Consider the following 26352-nt stretch of genomic DNA (forward strand, 5'->3'; position numbering starts at 1 on the left):
ACATTTTGGGCATGATTTACTAATTCATTCCCTCAACGTACGAAAACGTGCACACGATTACTATTGCGTTCCCTCAATTAACTATTGTGTTTGCTCGATTTGCTAAATCGTGCACACGGTTTGGCAAATCGAGGGAACGAATTAGTAAATCATGTGCACGATTTAGTAAATCGAGGGAACGAACTTTGTAAATCATGTGCACGATTTAGTAAATCGAGGGAAGGAATTTGTAAATCGTGCACAAAATTTAGCCTTACATTTTTTCCTGCGTGTCATGTGCGGGGTGGTCACCATGATTTTGCCAAGTAAGACATGTTCCTGGATCAATATTTTTTGATGATTCTGGATCAACATTATTGTCCAAAAATATAGACTTAACCCAATCCCTACCCCTAAACCTAACCCTACTCATCATTTATTCCTTAAATCAGTGACTACGTTTACATGCAGCCAATAACCCATTCAAAACCGGGATATTAGCAATAAACCGGTCGCGCACGGCCATGTAACTGGGATATTATACCTGGGGTACCCCTTTTCTAACCCGAATATTTGATCTTGTAAACGCATTTCGGCATATCCCCATCAAAATGTGTTTTCTGCGCATGTTCTATTCGCAAGGAATCTTGGTCTTTTGAGTCTTTGGATACAGGAAGAAGAATCAGAAATGATGCATATTGCGTCTTACGTTCAGACACTAACCGCGCGTCGCCGTTTACATCGGGATATTGGCGACTGATTACACATTCCATGTATACAGGAGTGACTCTCTCTGCTCACGCATGTAAACGGATTATCCCGAATGTTTCAGAAACCCGAATAGTGACCTTAACCCGACCATAACCCGAATTTTAACAGCTTGTAAACGTAGTCAGTGTCAAATGATAGTTGATTAAGAAGGGCTTAGAAGCACCTAACCCTGATTTTAAGCCTAAAACAGATATTTCCTGAAAAGTTATATCTCAAATCTGATTGGTTGATTGGAATGTTGTTCCAGGATCAACAAAGATGTTGATCCAGGAACATGTTGTACTTGTGCGGGACTCCGTAAAAAACAGCACAAGGTTCAGCAAACCCCTACAATGAGACCACAGTTCGGGAATATATTATTTGTGGCTATAGAGATATAAATAGGCTAGATACAACAAAACAAAAACAACAATGCAGTCCATAAAAGAGCTATGTATCAAAAGCGGTAAAATTTTAATTAATTAATTTCTTACTTAGTAATAACTATTAATTCTATTTAAATGAATATTATAATATTAAAAACAATTTAAAAAAAATAAATGTTAATTAAATAATAGCTTAATTATTATTATTATTAGTAGTAGTAGTAGTAGTAGTAGTAGTAATTATTATTATTATTAAGTAAAAAATAAAATGCGTGGCATGGAGTTGATCAGTCTGTGGCACTGCTCAGGTGTTATGAGAGCCCAGGTTGCTCTGATATTGTCCTTCAGCTCTTCTGCATTCTTGGGTTTGGCATATCGCATCTTTGCGATATGCCAAATAAGGGTTTGCTGGCCAAATAAGAACAGGGATACCATGGTCCTTAAACCAGGTACTGGTAGCTTTCGCACTGTGTGCAGGTGCCAAGTCCTGTTGGAAAATGAAATCTGCATCTCTATAAAGTTGGTCAGCAGCACGTAGCATATAGTGCTGTGTTTGGACACAGAGTTCTGTGAACAGACAGCCTCTTTTCAATGACCTTTTGTGTCTTGCCCTCCATGTGCAAAGTGTCAATGGTCGTCTTTTGGACAACTGTCTAGTCAGCAGTCTTCCCCATGATTGTGTAGCCTACAGAATTAGACTAAGAGACCATTTAAAGGCTTTGCAGGGGTTTTGAGTTAATTAGCTGATTAGAGTGTGGCACCAGGTGTCTTCAATATTAAACCTTTTCACAAATATTCAAATTTTCTGAGATACTGAATTTGGGATTTTCCTTAGTTGTCAGTTATAAAAATCCAAATTAAAAGAAATAAACATTTCAAATATATCAGTCTGTGTGTAATGAATGAATATAATATACAAGTTTCACTTTTTGAATGGAATTAGTAAAATAAATCAACTTTTTGATGATAATCTAATGATATGACCAGCACCTGTATATTATAAAATAGCCTAAATATTGTCCACTCATATTTCAAAATGGTTTATAAAGAAATTCATATGTAGACACATGAAGACTTGTAAAAAAAAAAAAAAAAAAAAAAGTGGGGTTGGGTCAGTTTTTGAAAGTCTCTTGTGTACCAAGTGTGCATTTATTTAATCAGAAATACAGCTAAAACAATAATATTGTGATATATTATTATTATAGTTTAAAACAAACTTTTTTTTGTGAATATACTGTAAAATGTTTCATAAGCAATAACTGTTTCACATGATCCCTTAGAAATTATCATCAATGTTGAAAACAGTTGTGCAGCTTCATATTTCTGTGGAAACATTTATACCTTTTGTTTTCAGGATTATTTGATGAATAGAAAGTTCAAAAGAAAAATATTTATTTGAAATAGATTTTTTTTTTTTTTTTTACTTTACAGAATAACATTTAAATATCTTTACTGTCACTTTTGGTATATTTAAAGCATCCATGCTGAATACAAATATTAATTTCTAAAAAATAAAAAAAATTACTGACCACACAATTGATAATGTGTTTATCTACAAAACTAATGACAAGCATATAAGTCTTTAGTCTTTGATTGTCTAAACTCAGTCAAGTGTTCAGTCCAAGCTTTTTCGCAAATATAATTTGTCATGCAATACTATAAAAAATACCATAGTACTTGTATATGGCAATCTTTAAATACCGTGGTACTCTTTTTGTAAGAACAGAGATAGTAATGAACAGCTTTTTTATATTGATTGAATGGTAATTTTTACAAATGATCTTTTCTATTAACATCTTTTAATTCAGCAGACATTTAATTTATTCAAGATGCTTTTACACAAATGAGGTACACGGCGAGCAATTTGTCATAAAAGCAAATTCATTTTTCAAACACAATACCAAGTTTCAAGTACAAGCTTGAAATTTAAATTGATTACTAACTAGAGCAGAAGTAAATCAGATAGAGGGTAAGAAAATATTTTAAAAAGAATTTATATAGAAAGTTTATGTTTATGACTATTTTGGTTTTCAACACTCTTGTTTTCAGCCTGAAGATGAGGATGAGCCATTCATTGTGGAGGACACATGTCTTTTGAACACAGAGAACATTGATGCCCACTCATGTGAAACCTTGTCTCTGGCCAGCTCTGACAGTGGAGACCGCACACATTTAAAGAGGAATGGACACATTCTTAACCTAGCTACACATTACCAGCACTCACTCTGTATTGATGTTGTGATGCATGTTTGGTGACTGAATAAAGTTTTTTCTTTTCAGTAATTATTCTTGTGTATATTCACCTCAGGAGGACGAAACCAGTGGAAACTAATGCTACAGTACATGGATCTGTTCTTAGACGCAATGTGCTGAAAGGCATCTCAGCTCAGATGGTATCAGCTGCGGTGAGACCTACAATACTTCTTCAATTGCTTGTGCTATACTATTCAAAGCTGTAATAAGTATGCTGTGTCTAAAAGTGTTGTTTATATGATAATGTTTATGGGTAATGTAATACATAACATTATGAAAAGCTACACTTACAGCAGTTTTAATGATTTTTTTTTCATTCAGTCCATTATTTATTTAATTCATCATTCATTTGTGTAATTCATTTCTGTATTTGATTAATTTACTTTTTTTTTCTGGATTCAATTCAGAGATTGTTAGCTCAGTTGTCAATGGTGCACAATCCTGTTTTAATAATTCAGAGCTATAAATAACAGCTATAAATTGAGAGCTATAAATAAGAGGCTTTGCAAACAGAAATTTCTTCTATTCCAATGATAGTGTTGCTCATTTTGTAATTTGGTGCTTTTACTCTTTCCATCTCTCTTCAGGATAAAGTTGATGCTGGCTTGCCAACGGCAATAGTGAGTATTTGACTTTCTAGTGCTTTTATTTAGTTAATGAAAAAAAAAAAAAAAACATTTCATATCTGAAGTGCTTTTGTATTTGCAAACTGTTTCAAATGTGATCGCTGTAGGGACGTCACATGGCCTGGCCTTAGTATTTGGTAAGCATGTTTCAGTTCTTTGTGCTGTTGAGGTAAAGTTGATAAAGGGCACTTCAGTGGAATTTATTTTTAGATTTTTGTAAGATTTATGTTTAATCACAACAGTCTGTCTAGAACTATATCACAGTGCTTTATTAATATATAATGCAACAATGCCGTTTTAGAACTCTACATGTGCACTACTGTTATAGTATTTGTCATTGAGTGTTATTTAAACTCTGGGAATTTCTCTGTGCTTTGGCTTGTCTTGGGTGGAATATTCAGGAAAAGGTAATGTATTTATATAGTGCAAAATCATTTTTCATTGCATCATTTGTAGCATTGCTAAACATTAATGCCCATTTCGCACTGGACATGTAAACAGAGCAGAAGCGGTATTCACTGTGCTTTCACACTGGCAGTGTTTCAAGTGCAAAACTGAACCACTGTTGATTTTGTTGACCCCCAGCTATCATCAGTCTGTCATTGTGTCCTCCCTCCCCCTAACACCAAATCATGTCGCATGCTGTGTACTGTAGTGTTGTTCATACAGTATGGTAACAATTTAGAAATGTAGAAACAATTATTAGAAATTCAGACTCGTAATCCAAAGGTTGCAAGTTCGACAGTGGCGAAGCCAGGATGTTTTTATAGGGGTGACCAGGGAAGGGCCAGGAACCAGTCTGGGGTGGCACAGAAATCTTCATTATTTTATATAAAAAATGTGTTTGACTATAATGTAGCCATACTGGACTATTTTAGTGTCTTAAACACAACCGAGTACAATTAATTTCTACTTAACTGAATTGAGATTGCAATTTGCAACTTAGATCAAGTAACACAATTTTTTTTATTATTCCTCACCTCCAGGTATTTTAATAAAGGGGCTAACTCTAGCTTTATTGCTCATTCAGCTTCTCAAAACTCGTAAATGCTTGCTCTCCAACATTACTCATGTATGAGGCGTGCAGTGATCAAAAATGTGAAAAAGGCCAGAAATCAACAGTAGAAATAAATGCCAGAATATAATATAAAGTTTTTATGCATTTAAATGGTTTCATTTTTCACATATTTTATAGTATAAAGTGCACTGTGCTCACAATTAATTGTGCATTAAATTACTAATAAAAAATACAAATCAGCTTATGTCTGATATTGTGATCTCAAATTACAGAATAGACCATATTTCATTTGAACATGCATTTGAGAAACGTGGTTTGCTGCTTATACATGCACAGTTTGAAACTTTAATCGCTTTTTCTGTGATTTCATGACTTAGCTGTAGACATCTTCAAGAAAAAAAAAAGACTTTAAACAGCCCTTTAATCACAGAGCAAATACTAAGTCAAAGCTTGTTCTTGTGTTATAGTTACTTAAATCTAGACTGTCACACTATATTTCACACACTGGTTGGCCAAAAATATAACATTAGCTCTACTGAACACACACATCTGCAAAAAAAAGCCTTAGTCTTCAGTACAGAAAATAGCTTTTCATATTTCATAGCGCAATGGCGCCGGTGTAGCAGTCGATTCTGTTCCCCTCTGGAATTCCTGTTTCCCCTCGGGTTGCAAGGTCTGTGTAATAAACCCAACCAAATAGTTTATCAAACATTGCCCCAAAGTAGCCTAAATTCTGCCGCATGTAAATACAACAAACACAACTGGATGTAAGGAAAGCAAAAAGGGACAAATCTCTACACTGCAGCATAGTAAAATGATTCTCACACTTATTTTTCTTCGTCTTGCAATTGTTCCTTTGTTTTTGTCTTATGTCCGAGTTTTTGCAGTTTAATTTTTCCATTGCAAATTAGTGTATTCTGTCCATGCTGACGTTTCCATATAGAGCAACAATACATTTTAACTAATATTCTATTTGATTAATCTGTTTACCTTCTTACTGATACAGTGGAACATAGTTAATATAGGTCAAACCTATAGGAGGAAATTCTAAATAAAAAAAAAAACTCAAGGCATTTATCCATTTGTCTTTAAAAAAAGCACGGAAATATTTCACTTGCATATGTTCCTCCAATTTCCAAGTTGATGGTAAGCAACTTCTCTATACTGACACATTTTTTTCATAGTAAAGTGAGGTATAGTGATACACCAAGACTTGATAAAAACAAAAAGTCAGTGTTTGTCAAGAAACTATATTTAACTGACTTAAAACAACTAGCACATTGACAGTGACCCGTTTTCTAATTTCAGTTTTAATAGGCATATTCCTTCAATTAGGCCTTTAGAACCTCATTGCAGGTTATTTTAACAATAAAGCTATTTCAGTAGATTGCAAACTTAATCACATCTCCTCAGAAAACAATATGAAGTTTAAAAGAAAAGTGGCTGCTGGACAAAAAGAGGTCAGCCCATTTTTATTTTAGAATTAGAAAAAAGCAAGCTTGCCATTTCAGCTAGATTCTACTGGCCTGGGGGGTGGACATTGATAAATGGTTAAAAAGGCTACTAAATATTTTCCTTTTCAACATTGCTGTGAGACATATAAACTGATTATGTTATGTTAACAGCTAGGATTAATTTAGTGGGGAAAGTCACAAATGCATGTTCAGGACCAACAATGTAAATGAGTACATTTATTGACCATTACACAAACTAGCCTATGCTATTTTGACTAAATATGAAGCAGTTGTGTACTGCATTAATTAATTTATTTATACAGGTTTGGGGCACCACAGATCATTCTTTCTGACCAAGGCACAGAGTCTGTTAACCAGGTTTAAAGTTTATTGAATAAAGGGGGGGGGGGGATCACTATGAATAAAAATGTTCATGTGTGTATATGGTTCTGATTTATACATAATATTTTTGGTTCATTGTATATTTATTCTAGTGTATGTTTTGCACAAACCACACACAAAGATTTTTTTTAAGCTTTCACTGCATACATAAATACAACAACAGCAAGGAATATAATAAAAGTATACGACTGTATAAAACAGAATAGCCAAAGCCTCAAGCATCACATTGAAATCGGCAATAAATCTGGTTGAGAAAAAAAAGGGAAATAAATTTCAAGTTGAAAAACCCCTTGTCTTAAAACTATTTTCAAGTTTAGGATTTAGTACAGTATTTTGAACCATTTGACTTGCCATACATGCAGTCTCGTAACTGAACTGAGATGATGACAGCACTGAATTCAAAGTTGAACTGCCTTTAACTGTTATTTTGCATTATTGATACACTGTTTTCCTAATTGATATTGTTCAGTTGCTTTGACACAATCCTAAACATTAAATTACCAGACATCTTAATCGACTGATTCCAGCGTTTTTGTCATTGCAACTCTTTATGATCGTCTTCCTGTTTGTTTGTTTCACGGACCAGCAGCAGTAGGTGTAGCCCGCATGCTCATCTCATGGGTCACCTGACCTGCATGGCCAAACGTCCGATGAGCAGAAATCAGCTCTCACAGTCTCACTATGACCGTTACTGTGTTAGCAAAAAATTTAAAACTGGCCCTTAATCAGTTGATCAGCTGTCATCATTGATTGACAGCATTTCTCCTTTCTTGTGTTGACGAACTTGACCAACTACCTATCAGATCTGGGGCCACACGGGTGGCCAATGAGCCAATGACCAAGCTTTAATGTCGAGCCCTACATACATGCATCAAGTTTTTAAACAATTCGCAACAGTTTTATGTCATCTTGAGGCCCTTGGAAGTTTGCAGAGGCAGCCTGCTGGACCCAGAACGTCTTGGAGGGAATATCAATGGGATTTTGCATCGCAAGCTCCGCCCCGCAGAGCGGTATATAACGAGCAGCGTGAGCAACTTGCATTCAAGTCTTCGCTGAGGAGCCAAGCCAGTGACCCGGCCGTTCAGTGGAACAGCGATGTGGCAGGGGGAAATAACGTCTCCGTTCCCTCCTTCAGGGAACGAGGGTTACAAACGTACGCAAGACGTTCCCTTTCATTCGATCACGTTCGACTTTACGAATGGGGTCCCTTATAAAACGCCACATGGCTGTCTTCCAGCAACCCGTGTGAGTGATGGCACCCTGTCGTGAGGCCAGCACGAGTGAGAGCCTATAGCTTACAAAGAATTACAGAAGGTCCTTACTGGCCCGAAGGTGCGACTACCTGGGAGGACACGGGCTCTACACGGAGATTATAAAAACTCATGACTGAGATTATATTGCTCCTCTCAGGAACCAGATTATCAGACCCAAAAGACTTACCTTCAACAATCAATCAATCACCTTTATTTATATAGTGCTTTAAACAAAATACATTGCGTCAAAGCACTGAACAACATTCATTTGGAAAACAGTGTCTCAATAATGCAAAATGATAGTTAAAGGCAGTTTGAATTCAGTTATGTCATCTCTGTTCAGTTGAAATAGTGTCTGTTTTTATTTGCAATCAAGTCAATGATATCGCTGTAGATGAAGTGACCCCAACTAAGCAAGCCAGAGGCGACAGCGGCAAGGAACCGAAACTCCATCGGTGACAGAATGGAGAAAAAAACCTTGGGAGAAACCAGGCTCAGTTGGGGGGTCAGTTCTCCTCTGACCAGACGAAACCAGTAGTTCAATTCCAGGCTGCAGCAAAGTCAGATTGTGCAGAAGAATCATCTGTTTCCTGTGGTCTTGTCCTGGTGCTCCTCTGAGACAAGGTCTTTACAGGGGATCTGTATCTGGGGCTCTAGTTGTCCTGGTCTCCGCTGTCTTTCAGGGCAGTAGAGGTCCTTTCTAGGTGCTGATCCACCATCTGGTCTGGATACGTACTGGATCCGGGTGACTGCAGTGACCCTCTGATCTGGACACAGACTGGATCTCGTGGCCACGGTGACCTCGGAACAAGAGAGAAACAGACAAATATTAGCGTAGATGCCATTCTTCTAATGATGTAGAAAGTACGGTGTTATGTGAAGTGTTTCCGGTTCCGGTTTACCTAATTAACGCAGCCTAAAAATCCTTTAACGGATTTGGATATTAAAAGCATATTAGTATGTTATGTGTATGCCAGGTTAAAGAGATGGGTCTTTAATCTAGATTTAAACTGCAAGAGTGTGTCTGCCTCCCGAACAATGTTAGGTAGGTTATTCCAGAGTTTAGGCGCCAAATAGGAAAAGGATCTGCCGCCCGCAGTTGATTTTGATATTCTAGGTATTATCAAATTGCCTGAGTTTTGAGAACGTAGCGGACGTAGAGGAGTATAATGTAAAAGGAGCTCATTCAAATACTGAGGTGCTAAACCATTCAGGGCTTTATAAGTAATAAGCAATATTTTAAAATCTATACGATGTTTGATAGGGAGCCAGTGCAGTGTGGACAGGACCGGGCTAATATGGTCATACTTCCTGGTTCTAGTAAGAACTCTTGCTGCTGCATTTTGGACTAGCTGTAGTTTGTTTACCAAGCGTGCAGAACAACCACCCAATAAAGCATTACAATAGTCTAACCTTGAAGTCATAAATGCATGGATGAACATTTCTGCATTTGACATTGAGAGCATAGGCCGTAATTTAGATATATTTTTGAGATGGAAAAATGCAGTTTTACAAATGCTAGAAATGTGGCTTTCTAAGGAAAGATTGCGATCAAGTAGCACACCTAGGTTCCTAACTGATGACGAAGAATTGACAGAGCAACCATCAAGTCTTAGACAGTGTTCTAGGTTATTACAAGCAGAGTTTTTAGGCCCTATGATTAACACCTCTGTTTTTTCTGAATTTAGCAGTAAGAAATTACTCGTCATCCAATTTTTTATATCGACTATGCATTCCATTAGTTTTTCAAATTGGTGTGTTTCACCAGGCTGCGAGGAAATATAGAGCTGCGTATCATCAGCATAACAGTGAAAGCTAACACCATGTTTCCTGATGATATCTCCCAAGGGTAACATATAAAGCGTGAAGAGTAGCGGCCCTAGTACTGAGCCTTGAGGTACTCCATACTGCACTTGTGATTGATATGATACATCTTCATTCACTGCTACGAACTGATGGCGGTCATAAAAGTACGATTTAAACCATGCTAATGCACTTCCACTGATGCCAACAAAGTGTTCAATTCTATGCAAAAGAATGTTGTGGTCAATTGTGTCAAACGCAGCACTAAGATCCAATAAAACTAATAGAGAGATACACCCACGATCAGATGATAAGGTCTGACAGGGTCATGGTGAGCCAAAATGGTGGACACATAGACCTTGAGGGTGGAAGGAGACAGCCTTCGTTCCAACCCCTCCTGAAGAAAGGAAAGCACTGACCCGACCGGACATTTACAGGGGTCCTCACACCGTGAAGAACACCAAGTGACGAAGAGGTTCCACTTCAAAGCATAGGCGTGTCTGTTAGACACAGCTCTAGCTGAAGTGATGGTAGCTACCACCTGTGGTGGTAAGGTACCTAAACTTACCTTGACCCGTCTAGAACCCACACATGTAGGTAAGGATTACCAGAGGGTGCCCCGTCTCTGAGAAAGAAGGTCCTTCCTCAGAGGAATTGGCCAGGGAGGGGCTGTAGCGAGGAGTAAATGTTCGGGGAACCAGGTGAAGCCGGGCCAAAAAGGCACAACCATGAGGACCTGCTCCTCATCCTCCCCACTTATCTTGCACAACGTCTGTCCAAGAAGGCTCACTGGGGGAAACGCACACTTGTGCAGCCCCAGCGGCCAACTGTTTGCCAGGGCGTCCATGCCAAAGAGTGCCCTCAGTCAGGAAGTAAAACAACTGGCAGTGGGAATTTTCTGGAGAGGCAAACAGGTCTACCTGAGCGTCTCTGAAGCATTCCCAAATCAGTTGAACCAACTGGGGGTGGATTGTCTATTCCCCGGGGCGAGACTGCTGCCATGAGAGCTCATGGGCAGCACAATTGAGCCTGCCAGAATGTGAATGGCACGAAATGACCTCAGATGCTTGTGACTCCACAAGAGGAGATGGCGAGCGAGTTGCGACATGCAGCGGGAGCGTAGACCACCCTGATGTTTGATGTACGCTATGGTCGCAGTGTTGTCCGTACTGACCAGACATGTTTGTCCTTCAGCATGGCCCTGAAGCAGCATAGAGCAAACTGTACTGCTAGCAACTCGAGGCAATTGACATGCCACTGAAGTCGGGGTCCCGTCCAGGAGCCCGACGTAGCATGCCCGTTGCACATGGCACCCCAGCCCGTGGCAGAGGCATCTGTTGACACAACAACATGTCTGGACACTGGTTTTATGGGGACGCTGGCACGTAGAAATGAGGGGGCCAACCACAGGGTGAATTTTTTTGGTGGCAATAATTCTACTATCATACTAATGTATATACAATGCACTATGAATTTATGAGTTGCTGGGTTCATGAATATTAATCACGTTGTCTGGGTTCGGTCGAACTGATTTGCTAAAATCAAAACAGGGATGATAATAGTTGAGCATCAGCCAATGAAATTGCCATTTGTGCGTTAGCTCCGCCCACTATCGGAGAAACCGGCATATCTTCTGCTTGTTCGAAAAAGTTGAATAATTCTAAATGAACTCCATTATTTTGACAGGAGAAGACAACAAGGAATAGTTTACATATAGCGTGTCGATTCAGCGTGGTTAGACTCTCTCTCTCTCTCTCTCTTTGCATCTGTGAGAAACAGCGCTACCATTAAAGCGACGTTGAGTTGTGCGCCTTCACACAGATTCAGATTATTTTATTTAATGCCATGTCAGAACTCAAAGCTATTTTCATGGCAAAAATGCAATAACAAAAATACAAATATCATATAAATACAATTAAAAACAAAACAAAATAAATAAACACAGCCAGTCATATTATATAATATTTTTTTAATTAACACATGATAAAAAATCCAAAACCTTTTCAGGCATGCCTTCACAAAGAGTTTACAGAGCATCAAATACAGGTGCGCTGTGCATCCAATGAGATGAACTGAAAAGTTCAGATCGCTTGATGGAGAGAGAGAACTCTGAAGCTCAGATGCTGAAATTAATGCAAGCGTCATGTGCTTCAGTCTATGTAGTAAACAAACCTGCACATTTCTGCCATTCATTAATTCACACAGAGATGCGCAGAACACGGATTCATATTTAAAAAAACTTTTGCGGCTTAACATTTACAGATACTGGTCCATATGGAGATTTAATTTGATTAATTTATGCTAACTTTGACAAATTCCATGACTGTCCATATTAAAATGTAAGTTTCATTTTTATGACTGGATTTTGAGATTCCCTCCTCGTTTTCTGCTTCGCGGAAATCATAGCGCTGAACCTGGTTTGGACTTGGAGGTAGAGGAAACAGCTCTTTTGGTGAAGGTTTGGGTACCACTGGCTGCAGGGCCAATGGTGAAACAAAAAGAAAACGAGAACAAAGGATTCTCCCCCGGCCCTCCTCCGGGGAAAGGAGTGGTCCTGCTACCATCTCCTGATGAGCTGACGTCTCCAACTCCCGCCCTTCTGCGGCCATCTCCTCACTGCAGCCGGGGTGAAGGCTGCTGCTGTGGCCGAGCGTGAGTGAAGGAGGCCACAGGGGGGCGTCCTCGGTGATGAGCAGGCTGACGCAGCAGTGGGCCACCGGGGCAGAATGTGTCTGATGGCCTCAGACAGCTTCTGGGTGGCAGAGAACTGCTGGGCAAAGCTCTCTACCGCGTTGCCGAAGAGGCCATCCTGGGAGACCGGGGAGTTGAGGAGCTGAGCCTGATCAGACTGCCTCATGTCTGCCAGGTTCAGCCATAGGTGGCACTCCTGGACCACCAAAGTGGACATCACCTGACCCAAGGATCGCGTCTGCTCTGTAAGTCTTGGCCACAGGCGTTGATGAGAACTTACAGGCCTTGGAGGGCAGCTTGGGACCACTACGCCAAGCGGAGGCGCTCTGCGGACACAGTTGCATCGCAACAGAACACTCCACCGGGGAAATCCCAGCATACCGCTTGGTATACTGCCATCGAGGGCAGTGAAGATGGAGGAAGTACCAGAACGGTTTCGAGCAGTTCAAGGGTGCCTTCCATGAACTGGTTACTTCCTGGTGCACTTCTGGGAAGAAAGGAACCAGAGGGGGGTGCTGGCAATCCGCATGAGCAGCCCACAGGAACCAATCATCCAGCCTCTAGCGCTCAGGACAGGCCGGAGGATTCCACTCAGTGCTTTAAGTGGGCCGGTATGCACCGGTACTCAGTACCGCCACTTCCAAATATAGTTCATGAGCGTACCCCCACCTCTCCGTGCGCCCAGAGTGTGCTTTTAGTGTACCGGTACGTTCATTTGGACATCTCGTCGGGGAAGTCTACACGGTAACCCTCAGATCACCCTGGCCACCAGCTGAAGTAGCCCTCTTACAAGAAGATGAGCTAGAACGGAGTTTGGCAGAGGGGACTCTATACCTTTTAAGGTAATCGATTCTTGATCTCAACACCAAGAAGGTCATGTCCCCGCAATGAGAACATGAGCCATCCACGAACGCAGTCTCAGCATGCTGGAAACCCAGACACGTGACACAGCGATCGTGGCCGTCACAATTAGTGATGTATCGACTGCACCCAGAAACACACGGGCGAAATGACATCTTTAAAAAGACGCAAATCAACCCGTTACTCTTTTGTGAAAAGAGAAAAGCTCTTTCAGGGGTGTTGAAGCACTCAGGGGAACGCGGGAGCTGTTGCAGGAAACCCAGATGAACCGCTGAATCGCACTGTCACATCAACACCAACTGACTCGCTTGTAAATACTCCGGTGAAAGCAGCAAGCGATGCGCTCAGCTCCGAAGCGAAAGCTTGAATGCAAGTTGCACGCGCTGCCCCTTATATACCTGCTCTGCGGGGTGGAGCTCGCGATGCAAATTCCGCAGACCAAGATACTTTGTACCATTGGCTCGTTTTGTACCATTCGAAGGTGATTGGGCTCTCGGGCAAGATCCCATTCGTAACGTCGAACATGACCGACTGAAAGGGAGCCCCATTTTGACAGCACTGCACTGCAGTTGACACGACTTACATGCTTTTATGATTCTTTGTATGTACATGTATTTTGGCCAGGTATTTTAGTTCACTATTCAGTGTGAACAGCACAGCAAGAATAGGAATGATCACAGCACTGCTTCTTCTACATATGCTTTTAATATCCAAATCCTGACCCAAGGATCCAAAATTAAAGGATTTTTAAGCTGCATTAATTAGGTAAACCGGAACATGGAACACTTGCCATAACACCCGTTGTACTTGCTACATCATTAGAAGAATGGCATCTACACTAATATTAGTCTGTTTCTCTCTTATTCCGAGGTCACCGTAGCCACCAGATCCAGTACGTATCCAGACCAGATGGTGGATCAGCACCTAGAAAAGACCTCTACAGCCCTGAAAGACAGCGGAGACCAGGACAACTAGAGCTCCAAATACCGGTTCCCCGTAAAGACCTTGTCTCAGATGATTACCAGGACAAGACCACAGGAAACAGATGATTCTTCTGCACAATCTGACTTTGCTGCAGCCTTGAATTGAACTGCTGGTTTCATCTAGTCAGAGGAGAACTGGCCCCTCTACTGAGTCTGGTTTCTTCCAAAGGTTTTTTCTCCATTCTGTCACTGATGGAGTTCTGGCTCCTTGCTGCTGTCGCCTCTGGCTTGCTTAGTTGGGGACTCTTCATTTACAGCGATATCGTTGACTTGATTGCAAATAAATGCACAGACACTATTGAAACTGAACTGAGATGATGACATCATCAATTCAATGATGAACTGCCTTTAAGTGTCATTTTGCATTATTGACACACTGTTTTCCTAATAAATGTTGCAATCCTTTTTGTTTAAAGTGCTATATAAATAAAGGTGACTTGACATAGTGATGTGGTGTCTCACCTTTCAGTGTGAATGCTCTAACCTGTTAACATGGGTGCAGAAAAAAATATGTGCCTATGTATCTGCTTATGTGTCTAGTGTAAAATTGCCTTAGACCATGCTAAACCATTTAAAGCGTTTTTTTTTTTTTTTTTTGCTTTCGGCTGCATTTGGAAGTATTGTTACAAAAACAAACCACTGTGTGTGTGTAATTTTTTTTTTATTATGTTTTTGATAAAGCTTAAAGGACATAATTGGTTCATAACCCACCCTTAATGCTGTTTTGTCTGATTGGTATATTTTGATTTCAAATCAGAACTAGGCTCTGCGTCTCTGTCTGGGCACCACAGCTACAGGAGCAGAGTATGGGGAGGTGTCAGCTCTCAGTATTAATCAGGATGGCACATGACTGCTTTGTGGCTTTGCCAAAGGACAGGTGAGATGCAGCAAATCCTTAAACTCACAGGCAATCTTGATGGCAAATAGCTTATAATAATCAGGTCAATGTATGTGAAGTGTCATTTTATTCCTGATGCAGATCACCATGTGGGATCTGGCCAATGTTAAACTGCTTCTTACTATCATTGACGCCCATCCACCTGGCACTGCCATACTACATATAAAGGTTATGCACTGTACTTATGTTTGTACTTTACATGCTTTGTTGTTCATTGACATTGAATAAAGCATTTTTCTATTTTCTCTAGCTGTGTGTAATGAGAGTGGCAGATCTGTGTTTGAGATGTCATTCAGGTGAGATGTACTTCATCTTAAACATCTTGTATTGTATAAATCACATTTATAAGGCACATTTACAACACTGTACTGTATTACAGAAAACTGGTGTATAGGGGGCAGTAGAGCCTCATGCATCTGACCAGGGATCCTCAAATCTGGCTTGTGAGAGCCACTTTCCTGCAGAGTTTAGTTCCAACACTGATAAAACTAACCTACCTATGATTTCCTACTGATCTTGAAGACATTGATTAGCATCCTTAAGTGTGTTTGATTAGGGTTAGAGCTAAACTCTGCAGGAAAGTGGATCTATTTTATTTAATTTAAATCTTTCTAAATCTTTCTAAATTTCTTAATCTTTAAAAATATATATTTTATTTAAAAAAATTAATTAACTAAAATGTAAAATTGTCCAGACATTAAAAACACAACTAAACGACTAAACATAATAATAATAATAATAATAATAATAATAATAATAATAATAATAATAATAATAATAATAATAATAAAAGTAAGATTTAATTCAAAATAATAAAATTTTCAGTGAAACAACAGTGGACACAACATAAAGATGCCTAATGCTGCTTAAAAAAATATTCAACAGACTCACATTCTCACCCCCCTCCCAAACTAAATAGAAAGCAACCTGTAAGTGAGCTAGTATAGCTGTAGTATTTTTAATTTACATAAATGATTAAAACTAACATACAGATAAAAATATCCATATATTAAATCAAATAAAACATTTTTATTTTATAAAATTTGTTAGTTCTACTTCAAATATCTATGATTTAAGTGTACACATTTTCCTATATTTTAGTATTGAACCATGTATTCTTTCTGTTGACTACAAAAAAGTAATATATTTAATATTCTATATAAATATATTTAATATATAAACATAACGTTTTTAAATATATTCATGCATGTGTATACACATAATAAATATAAGTTTTATATATAATCTTTAATCTAATATATCTCTAATCACTAATATATATTCTTGCTCCTGTTCTTAACCATATTTTTTTCTGTTCTTTCACTTTCTTTCCTGCATTAGTTTTTTTGTGTGATTCCATACTGTAAATATGTTAGGTACTGCACTACAATGTTATACTTTTGCTTTGTTGTTAATATGACTTGATATTCTGTCCCACTTTGCTATTATGATATACCCACTCTATTTCTACATTATAAATTATTATATTGAACAATTACGTTTTACATTCATATTTTACCAGACATTTATCATTTTTATCTGTCACATCCCTCAACTTAGAGATTCCAACAGGAACCTAATTATCTGAATCCGTATCATTTGATGAAATCTCTTATGACTCTAGTCTTATTGAAGGAGGAAATTGTCATTCATTTCCCACAAAATGCTTTTGTTGAGTAAAAAACAAACCTGACAGGTATCTATCATTCACTGCTATAATGCTGGGACTCTATTACAGGGGTTCTGGATTATGAATGTGCACACATTCTCTTTCTGTCTGTCTAGGAGGGTAATGGGGATGAGGACATGTGAATCCAGGTGTTTATTCAGTGGTTCTAAAGATGAGGTTTGCTGTGTTGAGCCTCTACATGCTTGACTTGAACTGAAAGATCATCCCATTACCCAGTACTCCCTGCTGGCCATGGCCTCACTCACCAAGGTACACTCACACGTTCTTTCTACTGCCAACTACTGAAAAAACTATATATATATATATATATATATATATATATATATATATATATATATATATATATATATATATATATATATATATATAAATAAATTGTGCACTTGGCTAGGCATGTCTCATATTCAGTGCACTGATACATTTTTTGGCCCAGTGTTTGTTTCATGTGTTCGATTGTCAAATAATACCTCTGCTGCTCTACAATTACAAAATTGTCAATTTTCCTTTTCAGCCTGAAATAGCATCTTGATGACTCTATGCAATTCAGGGCAAAATGGATACATTTCATGCTTTGGTTTTCGCTTATTTTTGTAAAGTAAATTTTATTTGACAGTGTAGGGTTCCTTTTCGGGAACTCGAGCTGCGTCGAAAACGCTTTGGGGAACGTCCCTGACGAGACCGACTCTGAACATCGTGTGCAATCTTGTCCAATGGACGGGCGTGACGTCACGGGCAGGGTGACGTAGCGACCAGGAAGCTATAAAAGAACGTACCGTGCAGCTGGCTTCAGCTTTCGCTCTGTCAGCAAGCGCTCTGTGTGTGCATGTCAAAGTCTGTCCTGTTGGTCCTATTTATTGTTGTCTGTCCCTAGCCATTAAAAGATCGCTAAACAGCTCAATATGCCAAAGTAAAAGCATAGACCAATATATTAAGGGCGATTCCAAGCCACGTTATAGATTGTGTGTTCCTCCCTGCCCTCGCTACATTACGAGTGGGGATACACACGGTTTGTGCGTGGCTTGCCTGGGATCGAAGCACGCTGAGTCAGCTCTCGAGGGGGCCGACTGCCCGCATAGTGAACGATAGTGCCAATGCGGACGCTTCGATCCCGGAGGGCTCTCTTCGAGAAGTGAGCCTTCGCCAGCGTTCCTCGCGATGCCGGTTCCGCTTTCGCCGAGGCGGAGCCGCGCCGGCATTCGTTGGGTTCGCGGATCGATCTGCTGGAAGGAATGGAGACGGGCACGTCCTTATCTCCTACCTTATCCACCAGATCTGCCTGATTCCGGGGTTCGGAAGCCCGAGCTTCGGTTCTTCCCTCCCCGCGCATCGGGCTTGACGCTCTGCCTTTCTTTCTCCGAGGAGATTGACACGGAGGGCGTTGGCGAGCTTGTAGTTGCACAAACATAAAGTTGCATAAGCACAGTATAAAACAAACAGTGTTATGCCTTATACGGGTAGTGTTAAAGAGCAGCTATTTAATCTCTGAGGGGATTAATATTGTTTGTGTGACTAAACTGTTAGCGCGCTGTCGAGGCAACGCGTGGATTACATCATTTCAGTTTTGATGCAAATTTTTCCATACCCGACCGCGTGTCTGGTTATTTAAACTCCATTTAATAAGCAGGAGTTAGTTCTACCACTTCAATGTGTACTTATCGCAATCTAGACCGTGTCTACCTGTCTAATTGTTTGATTATTTTAAATTCTGAGGAATTTAATGACATTGAGAACTCAATATAGCACTACAATGTGTACTTTATCACAATCTAGACCGTGTTTACTTGTCTGATTGTTTGATTATTTTAAATTCTGAGGAATTTAATGACATTGAGAAGTCAATATATCACTACAATGTGTACTTTATCACAATCTAGACCGTGTCTACTTGTCTGATTGTTGAATTGCATTAGATTCTGAGGAACCTAATGACCGTTATCTAACTTCAAGGAGTTCAATATATCACTTCAATGTGAATTTATCTCAATCCAGACCGTGTTTACTTGTCTGATTGCTTGATTGCATTAAATTCTGAGGAATATAATGACATTTATTTGACTCATGAAGTTAGATGTACTGGAGGGACTGCTGGGCAGGAGCAGCCCCCTCTGCGTACAAATAGAGTGTTGCCGCCCGTGTTCCCCGCTTAAGGAAACGGGACCAGAGGCTGAAGCAACGCTCTGGGCCAGTGACTTCCCAGACTAATCCTAAAGAGCAGGCTGGGAGGTCAACGGCCAAAAAGTCATGACGCATTTCAGTCACGACTACAGAGGGCGGCCCCTACTGGGGTAGAGCGGTGTCCACCTCATTACACGGTGCCCGTCTCACCTCAGTGCCCTCGGGAGGTGTGTCTGCCAACCCTGCCAGAGTTTCAGGGTGCAGCGGCTTCCAGCGAGCACTGTTCTCAGTTATTTCCGCCCGTGAGCGTAGCGGAGCTGAGACGCTCGCCGCCCCTTCGGGGGCCTCTTACACCAGAGGTCAGTCTCGAGAGACTGATTCCCTTAGTACATCAGTTAGCAGCGTGTAAACTACTGCCAAATGTATCTCAATGGGTCCCGCCGACATTTAATGGGGTTACACCGACAGTAGTCGGCCCCCAGCGGGCTCTGGTGATGGAACAAGAAGTGAATACCCTATTAAGGAAGGCGGCCATCGAGGTGGTCCCTCCTCTAGACAGGGAATCCAGGTTTTACAGCCGGTATTTCATAGTTCCAAAGAAGGATGGGGGGGTTGCGTCCGATCTTAGACTTACGTCATCTAAACCTCTCAGTTATGTCACTGAAGTTTAAAATACTCACTGTCAAACAGGATGTAGCTCAAATCAGATCCGAGGACTGGTTTGTCGCAATTGATCTCAAGACGCATACTTCCAAATATCCATCCTTCCACAACACAGGAAGTCTCTGAGGTTCGCTTTCGGGGGCAAAGCCTACCAATATCGAGTACTTCCCTTCGGCCTTGCACTCTCACCCAGCACGTTCACAAAATGTGTAGATGCGGCTCTGGTATCCCTCTGTATGCAGGGCATCCGCATTATAAATTATATCGACGATTGGTTGATTCTAGCTCAATCAGAGCAGATGGCGGTTCGACATCGAGGTGTCGTTCTCGCCCATATGGGGGAGCTGGGTTTGAGACTGAATGCCAAGAAGAGTGTACTTTCTCCAGTTCAGAGAACCACCTATCTAGGCGTAGTATGGAATTCGACCACGATGCAGGCACGTATGTCTCCTGCTCGGATCGAGTCGATCCTCACATCAGTCAAGAGAGTCAAATATGGCCAGTCACTCACTGTCAAGCAGTTTCAGAGACTGTTAGGGCTCATGGCAGCTGCGTCCAATGGGATACCTTTTTGGCCTGCTGCACATGAGGCCCCTAAAGTGGTGGCTCAAGACCAAGGGGTTTTCCCCGAGGGGAAATCCTTTCTGAACTATTCAGGTCACGCGGCGATGCCTTCGTGCCTTAGACATATGGAAGAAACCTTGGGTCTTGAATCAGGGCCCGGTGTTGGGAGCTCTTGGTCGCCGTGTAACGCTAGCGACAGACGTGTCCCTCACCAGTTAGGGTGCGGTCATGAGTGGCCACCCTGCCCGCGGTCTGTGGAGCGGTCGCCATCTGACATGGCATACCAGTTGTCTAAGGATGCTAGCTGTGCATCAAGCATTGAAATATTTCCTCCCAGACCTGAGAGGTCACCATGTGTTGGGGCGCACCGACAACACATTGGCGATCTCTTATATCAGTCACCAGAGAGATCGGCATCCGTGCCCCTTGTACAAGCTGGCACACCAGATCCTTCTGTGGTCCCAGGACAAACTCCTCTCGTTCGGAGCAGTGTATATTCCTGGGAGATTGACTGTGGGAGCAGACATACTGTCGAGACAGGGGCCGAGACCCGGGGGCTTCACCCCAAAGTGGTGAAGTAGATATGGAGAGTTTTTCTTGGACCTCTTTGCGACTCGAGATATCGCAATGTCCCCTCTGTTTCTCTCTAGTTCATCCAGCTCCTCTGGGACTGGACGCTATGGTACAGACCTGGCCGAGGCTTCGTCTGTACGCTTTTCCCCCTATCGCTCTGCTCCCGGGAGTTCTGGCGAGAGTACGCCGGGACGGGGTCCGTCTATTGTTATTAGCCCCGTTCTGGCCGAGCCCAGTATGGCTCGCAGATCTGATCTCTCTCCTCGACGGCTCTCCATGCGTGATTCCGATCAGGACAGATCTGCTCTCTCAGGCGTAGGGCAAAATATTCACCCTCGCCCGGAGTCGTCAAGCTGTGGGTGTGGCCCCTGAGGGGGCACAACTGTTAGCAGCTGGTCTCTCAACTGAGGTTGTTGAGACCCTACTCCAATCCAGAGCTCCCTCTACGAGGAAACTGTACGCCCTGAAGTGGTCATTCTTTACTTCATGGTGCAGAGATCGCCACCTTGACCCAGTTAACTGCCCAGTTGGTACAGTTCTGGAGTTCTTACAAGCTAGGCTCTCTGCGGGGTTATCCCACTCCACCTTAAAGGTGTACGTGGCGGCCATAGCTGCTTTCCATGTCCCTTTCAATGATCAGTCAGTGGGTAGACACCCCCTAGTTACATGTTTCCTCCGAGGTGCACTGAGGCTGAGACCTCCAGTACGGTCCCGTATTCCCCCCTGGGATTTGGTTGTGGTTCTAGAGGCTCTTTGTAAAGCTCCATTCGAGCCAATACAAGATATCTCAGATAGACATCTGACACTGAAAACTGCCCTGCTACTGGCAATCACCTCGCTAAAACGAGTTGGAGATCTCCAGGTCCTTTCGGTGGCCCCTACTTATTTAGACTTTGCCCCTGGTATGGCCAAAGCATTCTTATACCCTCGAGCGGGTTATGTTCCAAAGGTTCCCTCTGTTACACCACAACCTGTCGTACTGCAGGCCTTTTGTCCTCCTCCCCTTCGGGAGCCAGACCAAGAGAAGCTAAACTGTATGTGTCCAGTGCGAGCACTGAACGCATACGTCCACAGAGCTGCCCTGTGGAGAAAGTCTGACCAATTGCTTGTTTGCTACAGTCCTACTAACAAGGGTTCCCCTGCCACCAAGCAGACCCTTAGTCGTTGGATAGTCGAGGCTATCAACGTTTCCTATGAGTCCTCTGGTCTTCCCCCCCCCCCCTTTGGGGGCCAAGGCTCACTCTACTCGGGGATGGCGGCCTCCAAGGCCTTCTCAGCAGGTGTGTCCCTCTTGGACATCTGCAACGCTGCGGGGTGGTCCACGCCCTCTACATTTGTCGGATTCTACGATCTTGATATGCGAGCCACTCCGGGCTCTTCTGTTCTCTCGTCCTAAGCTGTGCTCTTCGGATACACACTAGGCAGGGCTTTGGTAGTCTGGCAGCGTTGGTATATCGTTCCCCAAAGCGTTTTCGACGCAGCTCGAGTTCCCGAAAAGGAACGCCTCAAGGTTACGTATGTAACCCTAGTTCCTTGAGGGAACGAGACGCTGCGTCGCAGAGCCATACTCCCGGCACTCCTGCCGGCGCTTGCTTCCCTACTCGAAAGCTGAAGCCAGCTGCACGGTACGTGCTTTTATAGCTTCCTGGTCGCTACGTCACCCTGCCCGTGACGTCACGCCCGTCCATTGGACAAGATTGCACACGATGTTCAGAGTCGGTCTCGTCAGGGACGTTCCCCAAAGCGTTTTCGACGCAGCGTCTCGTTCCCTCAAGGAACTAGGGTTACATACGTAACCTTGAGGCGTTTTCAGTTAATGTAACAGTTGTTTCTTGGAGCACATGCTTTTGTAACAGATTGCACAAAAAACATTTAAGTGATATTTTTAAATGTTTTAAGTTTACATAAAATTAAAAATTACATTTCCAGTTGCCTTAAATTATCTCAATGTTATCTTATAAATATTGATATTTCTCAACTTATAATTAGAGGGTAATTATCTAGTTAGTAATTAGTGATGTCCGATTTGCAAATGAATGTTCGTTTTAAACAGTTCGCGTCTCCAATAAGCATTAATCCACAAATGACTTTAGCTGTTAACTTTTTTAATGTGGCTGACACTCCCTCTGAGTCAGAATAAACCAATATCCTGGAGTAATTTATTTACTCAAACAATACACTGACTGAACTGCTGTGAAGAGAGAACTGAAGATGAACACTGAGCCAAGCTAGATAACGAACGAACACGCCCACTGCTGGAGCAGTCTGCATCCGAATGAGAACCCATGAGAACAGATGAACTGATGATACTGCGCATGCGTGTAATTTTTACTAGTATTTTGTTAAACATCGGAAAGTGTGATAATATTTTTTTTTATTTTTTAGGATGTTTCTAATTTGTATATGTATAGGCCAAAGGGGTTTTCAGGGAAGTTGGACAATAATTAAGACTCTAAAGACTCTGTTTATAAGGGATGATTTATGAAATATCTGTACTGTATTTATAGTTAACCCTCTGGAGTCGTTTAACGCAGATACGCTTTTTGAGTCATTTTCTCCTGATAACCCCGAAAAGAACTTAAATTACACTTTCAGTTTTAATCGTAAAGATAAGAGCAATACATCAATCGAATCTGTAAAGGGTCTACTTTTTTTGGATACAGACATAATAACAACAAAACTTCGTGCACTTATAAAATAAAGATAACAAACAAGGTTTGCTGTCTGCAGCCTTTGTCTGCGCTGATCTTCATTTACAAACACGTCATTAAAATGAACTGTAACTGTAATGATGACACATTCACAAATAGAGTTTGTAGTAAACAACATGAACACGAATAGAGCAGCTGATGATACTGAACTGAAGCACGTGTCAGTAGCCCCTTTCACACTGCACGTCGGACACGCAATATTTACGGAACATTGCCGGGTTGCCTTCTGTGTGAAAGCAAACACGTCCCGGGGTTGATTACCGAATTGAACCCAGGTCGGGGACATAGTAACATTGCGGGGTTCGACCCGGGACAAGTGCTGTGTGAACAAAAGCCAGATCTAATTTCGTGTCGAAGTGATGACGCGCGTTATCGCATGACTCTTTTACCGGCTGTTTTGAAGGAAGATCAACGTTTGCGACGAAAACATATGTACAAACTGTAATGAAGCAGAGATCAGTTGGTAGCACTTTATTTTACAGTCCTGTTCCTCATGTACATACTATGTACTTATTATAGTAATTACAGTAACTATGTAATAACTAGGTACTAACACTGAACTTACTCTTAAACCTAACCCTACCCCATGTAGTTACCTTGTGTTACCATAACTTTCTTAGATAAATACACTGTAAGTACACTATAAGTGCATGTTAGTACACGTACTGTAAAATAAAGTGCAACCGATCAGTTAGTTCATCACTTTCTGCGCTGACGCCGAGATCGTTTGCTTGCTTCAGTGAAAGTATAACGTGCGTTGTCGACTCGTACATTACACGTCACGCGCTGATGTCACGTGTCGTTACGGGATCTTCAAGGGTTGTGTGTTAAAGCACACACATATCACTGGCAGTGTGAAAGTGCAAAATCTAGTGACCAGGGAACAATTGCAGGAACACTTTACCCCTGTATTTGCCAGAATGGCAGTGTGAAAGGGGCTAGATAGAGCGAATCTTGTTCTCGAGTCAAGAACAGTGTTGCCAGATCTCGCGAGACAAATAAGCAAACAGGCTTGTGAATACTAGCCCAAAACAAGCAACTTTCTCTACAAACATAGACTGGTGTACCTAGTACATTATATACACAGTAAACATATGATAATTAAAATTTGCACACACAAATAAATATCATCCTGAATACACAAATTCTTTATTTATTATTGCCTAATAAAAACTCTTCTACAGTCCATTCAGTCACCATCAGTCGCAACTTGCCCGCATTAATTTAAAGTTTACGTCACTCACTGACGACGTTATCCTAGGCCAGCCAGAAAAAAAAAAAGAAAAAAAAAAGATGCCCTGCTCTGCCTCTGATTGGCCAGTACTCGGTTACTCGGTTACAATTAGAAGCAGGATGTGGGTGGGAAAAAACTCTGCTGTCTCCTATGTGTATGGGGAAAAGGGTAGGAGTGAACAGGCTAGAACCAGGCTAGAACTCCTACGTTTAAATAATATATAGAAAATATCTGGTTGATAACTTATTATGGTGCTAGGAACAATCCCAAATAAGCAACTACATTTTAGAAACAAGCCCAAAAAAACGCGACCTGCGACTACCAATATTTGTAAGCGACTTTACAGAAAAACAAGCCCAAAGTCGCGTATAATAAGCGGACTTGGCAAAACTGGTCAAGAACCGGTTGCATCGGTTCTCGGATCTTCAGTACACTGAACCGAAAACTGTTTCTTTCTTTTCTGTAAACCTCTACACAAAAGTTCTGAAGCGACTGTTGAACTGGATTCATTTTCTGGTCTATTGTCTCCTTTATGCTTGTGTGGAGGTTGTTCTCTTTAATTAAATTTCGCTTAATTGGATTAATTTAGAACAGAGCACATGGACCAGTTGCCCATTAGTGTGCAAATATCACTCAGTTTTGCCACACATGATTGATTTGGCTTATGAAGGAGATCTGAGGTTCCTGCAAACATTTTCATGGCATCTTCTCATAGGAAAAGTTACTGCTGGTAGGAAAAGATGCCAATTAGGTGTGAGGTCCAAAAAGCACCAGCAAGTGTGACAATAAGAACATGCAGTGCAAACAGGGAAGTAGCAGAAAACCTGTGTCTTTGGCCTAGACTCTAATCATTGCAGTTCTAAATATCTTGTACATTTCAAATGTTTTTGAATGCAGACGGATCCTTTGTGGCAGCACAGAAAACAATCAACCCCATCCTGGCCTTCTGTAGAGGAAAAACCATCCACTTCCTGCTGGTCTGTTTGAGCAACTCTGTTTTCAAAGTGATAAAATGAACGTAGACTTAAAGGTGAAGTGTGACATTTCTGTTCTGTTTGAATTTCCCTAGTGGCCAGACACACCAATAGCACCAGTTTGGGGAGGGATAACTGTTTGAGACATTTAAAAGTAGTTAGAAAACAAGTCATAAATCTGTTTAGTTCTGCTAGTGGAACAGAAATGACATACTTCACCTGTTTATAAGGTCATTCAGTAATCAACCCATTCTGTTGTTTTGGTGCTCAGGTTAAAAAGGATGAGTCTGGCACCATCCATGTCATCAAACAGAGACAGCTTCAACTCAACTGTGACCTCATCAGTCTGAGTGTGAGTCAGATGCTCACTAACAATCATGTGGGTTATTAAAATATTGAAAGTATTTTGAAATGAGAGAAATCATTTTAAAGAATACTTGAAGAATAAATTCAAGTATGCACTGCCATTAA

General features: G+C 41.2%; 1 protein-coding gene across 1 annotated transcript in view; it reads left to right on the forward strand.

Annotated features, from left to right (window-relative positions):
- vps8 (VPS8 subunit of CORVET complex) overlaps nt 1-26352 on the forward strand; it is a 171726-nt gene that overhangs the window by 30099 nt on the left and 115275 nt on the right. Inside the window, 10 exon segments of the mRNA XM_052546015.1 lie at nt 3165-3293; nt 3422-3520; nt 3956-3992; nt 4060-4131; nt 10522-10538; nt 15223-15336; nt 15439-15547; nt 15608-15653; nt 17143-17296; nt 26153-26233. Coding sequence (XP_052401975.1) covers nt 3165-3293; nt 3422-3520; nt 3956-3992; nt 4060-4131; nt 10522-10538; nt 15223-15336; nt 15439-15547; nt 15608-15653; nt 17143-17296; nt 26153-26233 — 858 coding nt within the window.

This window comes from Carassius gibelio, chromosome B1 (genome assembly GCF_023724105.1).
Source record: "Carassius gibelio isolate Cgi1373 ecotype wild population from Czech Republic chromosome B1, carGib1.2-hapl.c, whole genome shotgun sequence".
NCBI lineage: Eukaryota > Metazoa > Chordata > Actinopteri > Cypriniformes > Cyprinidae > Carassius > Carassius gibelio.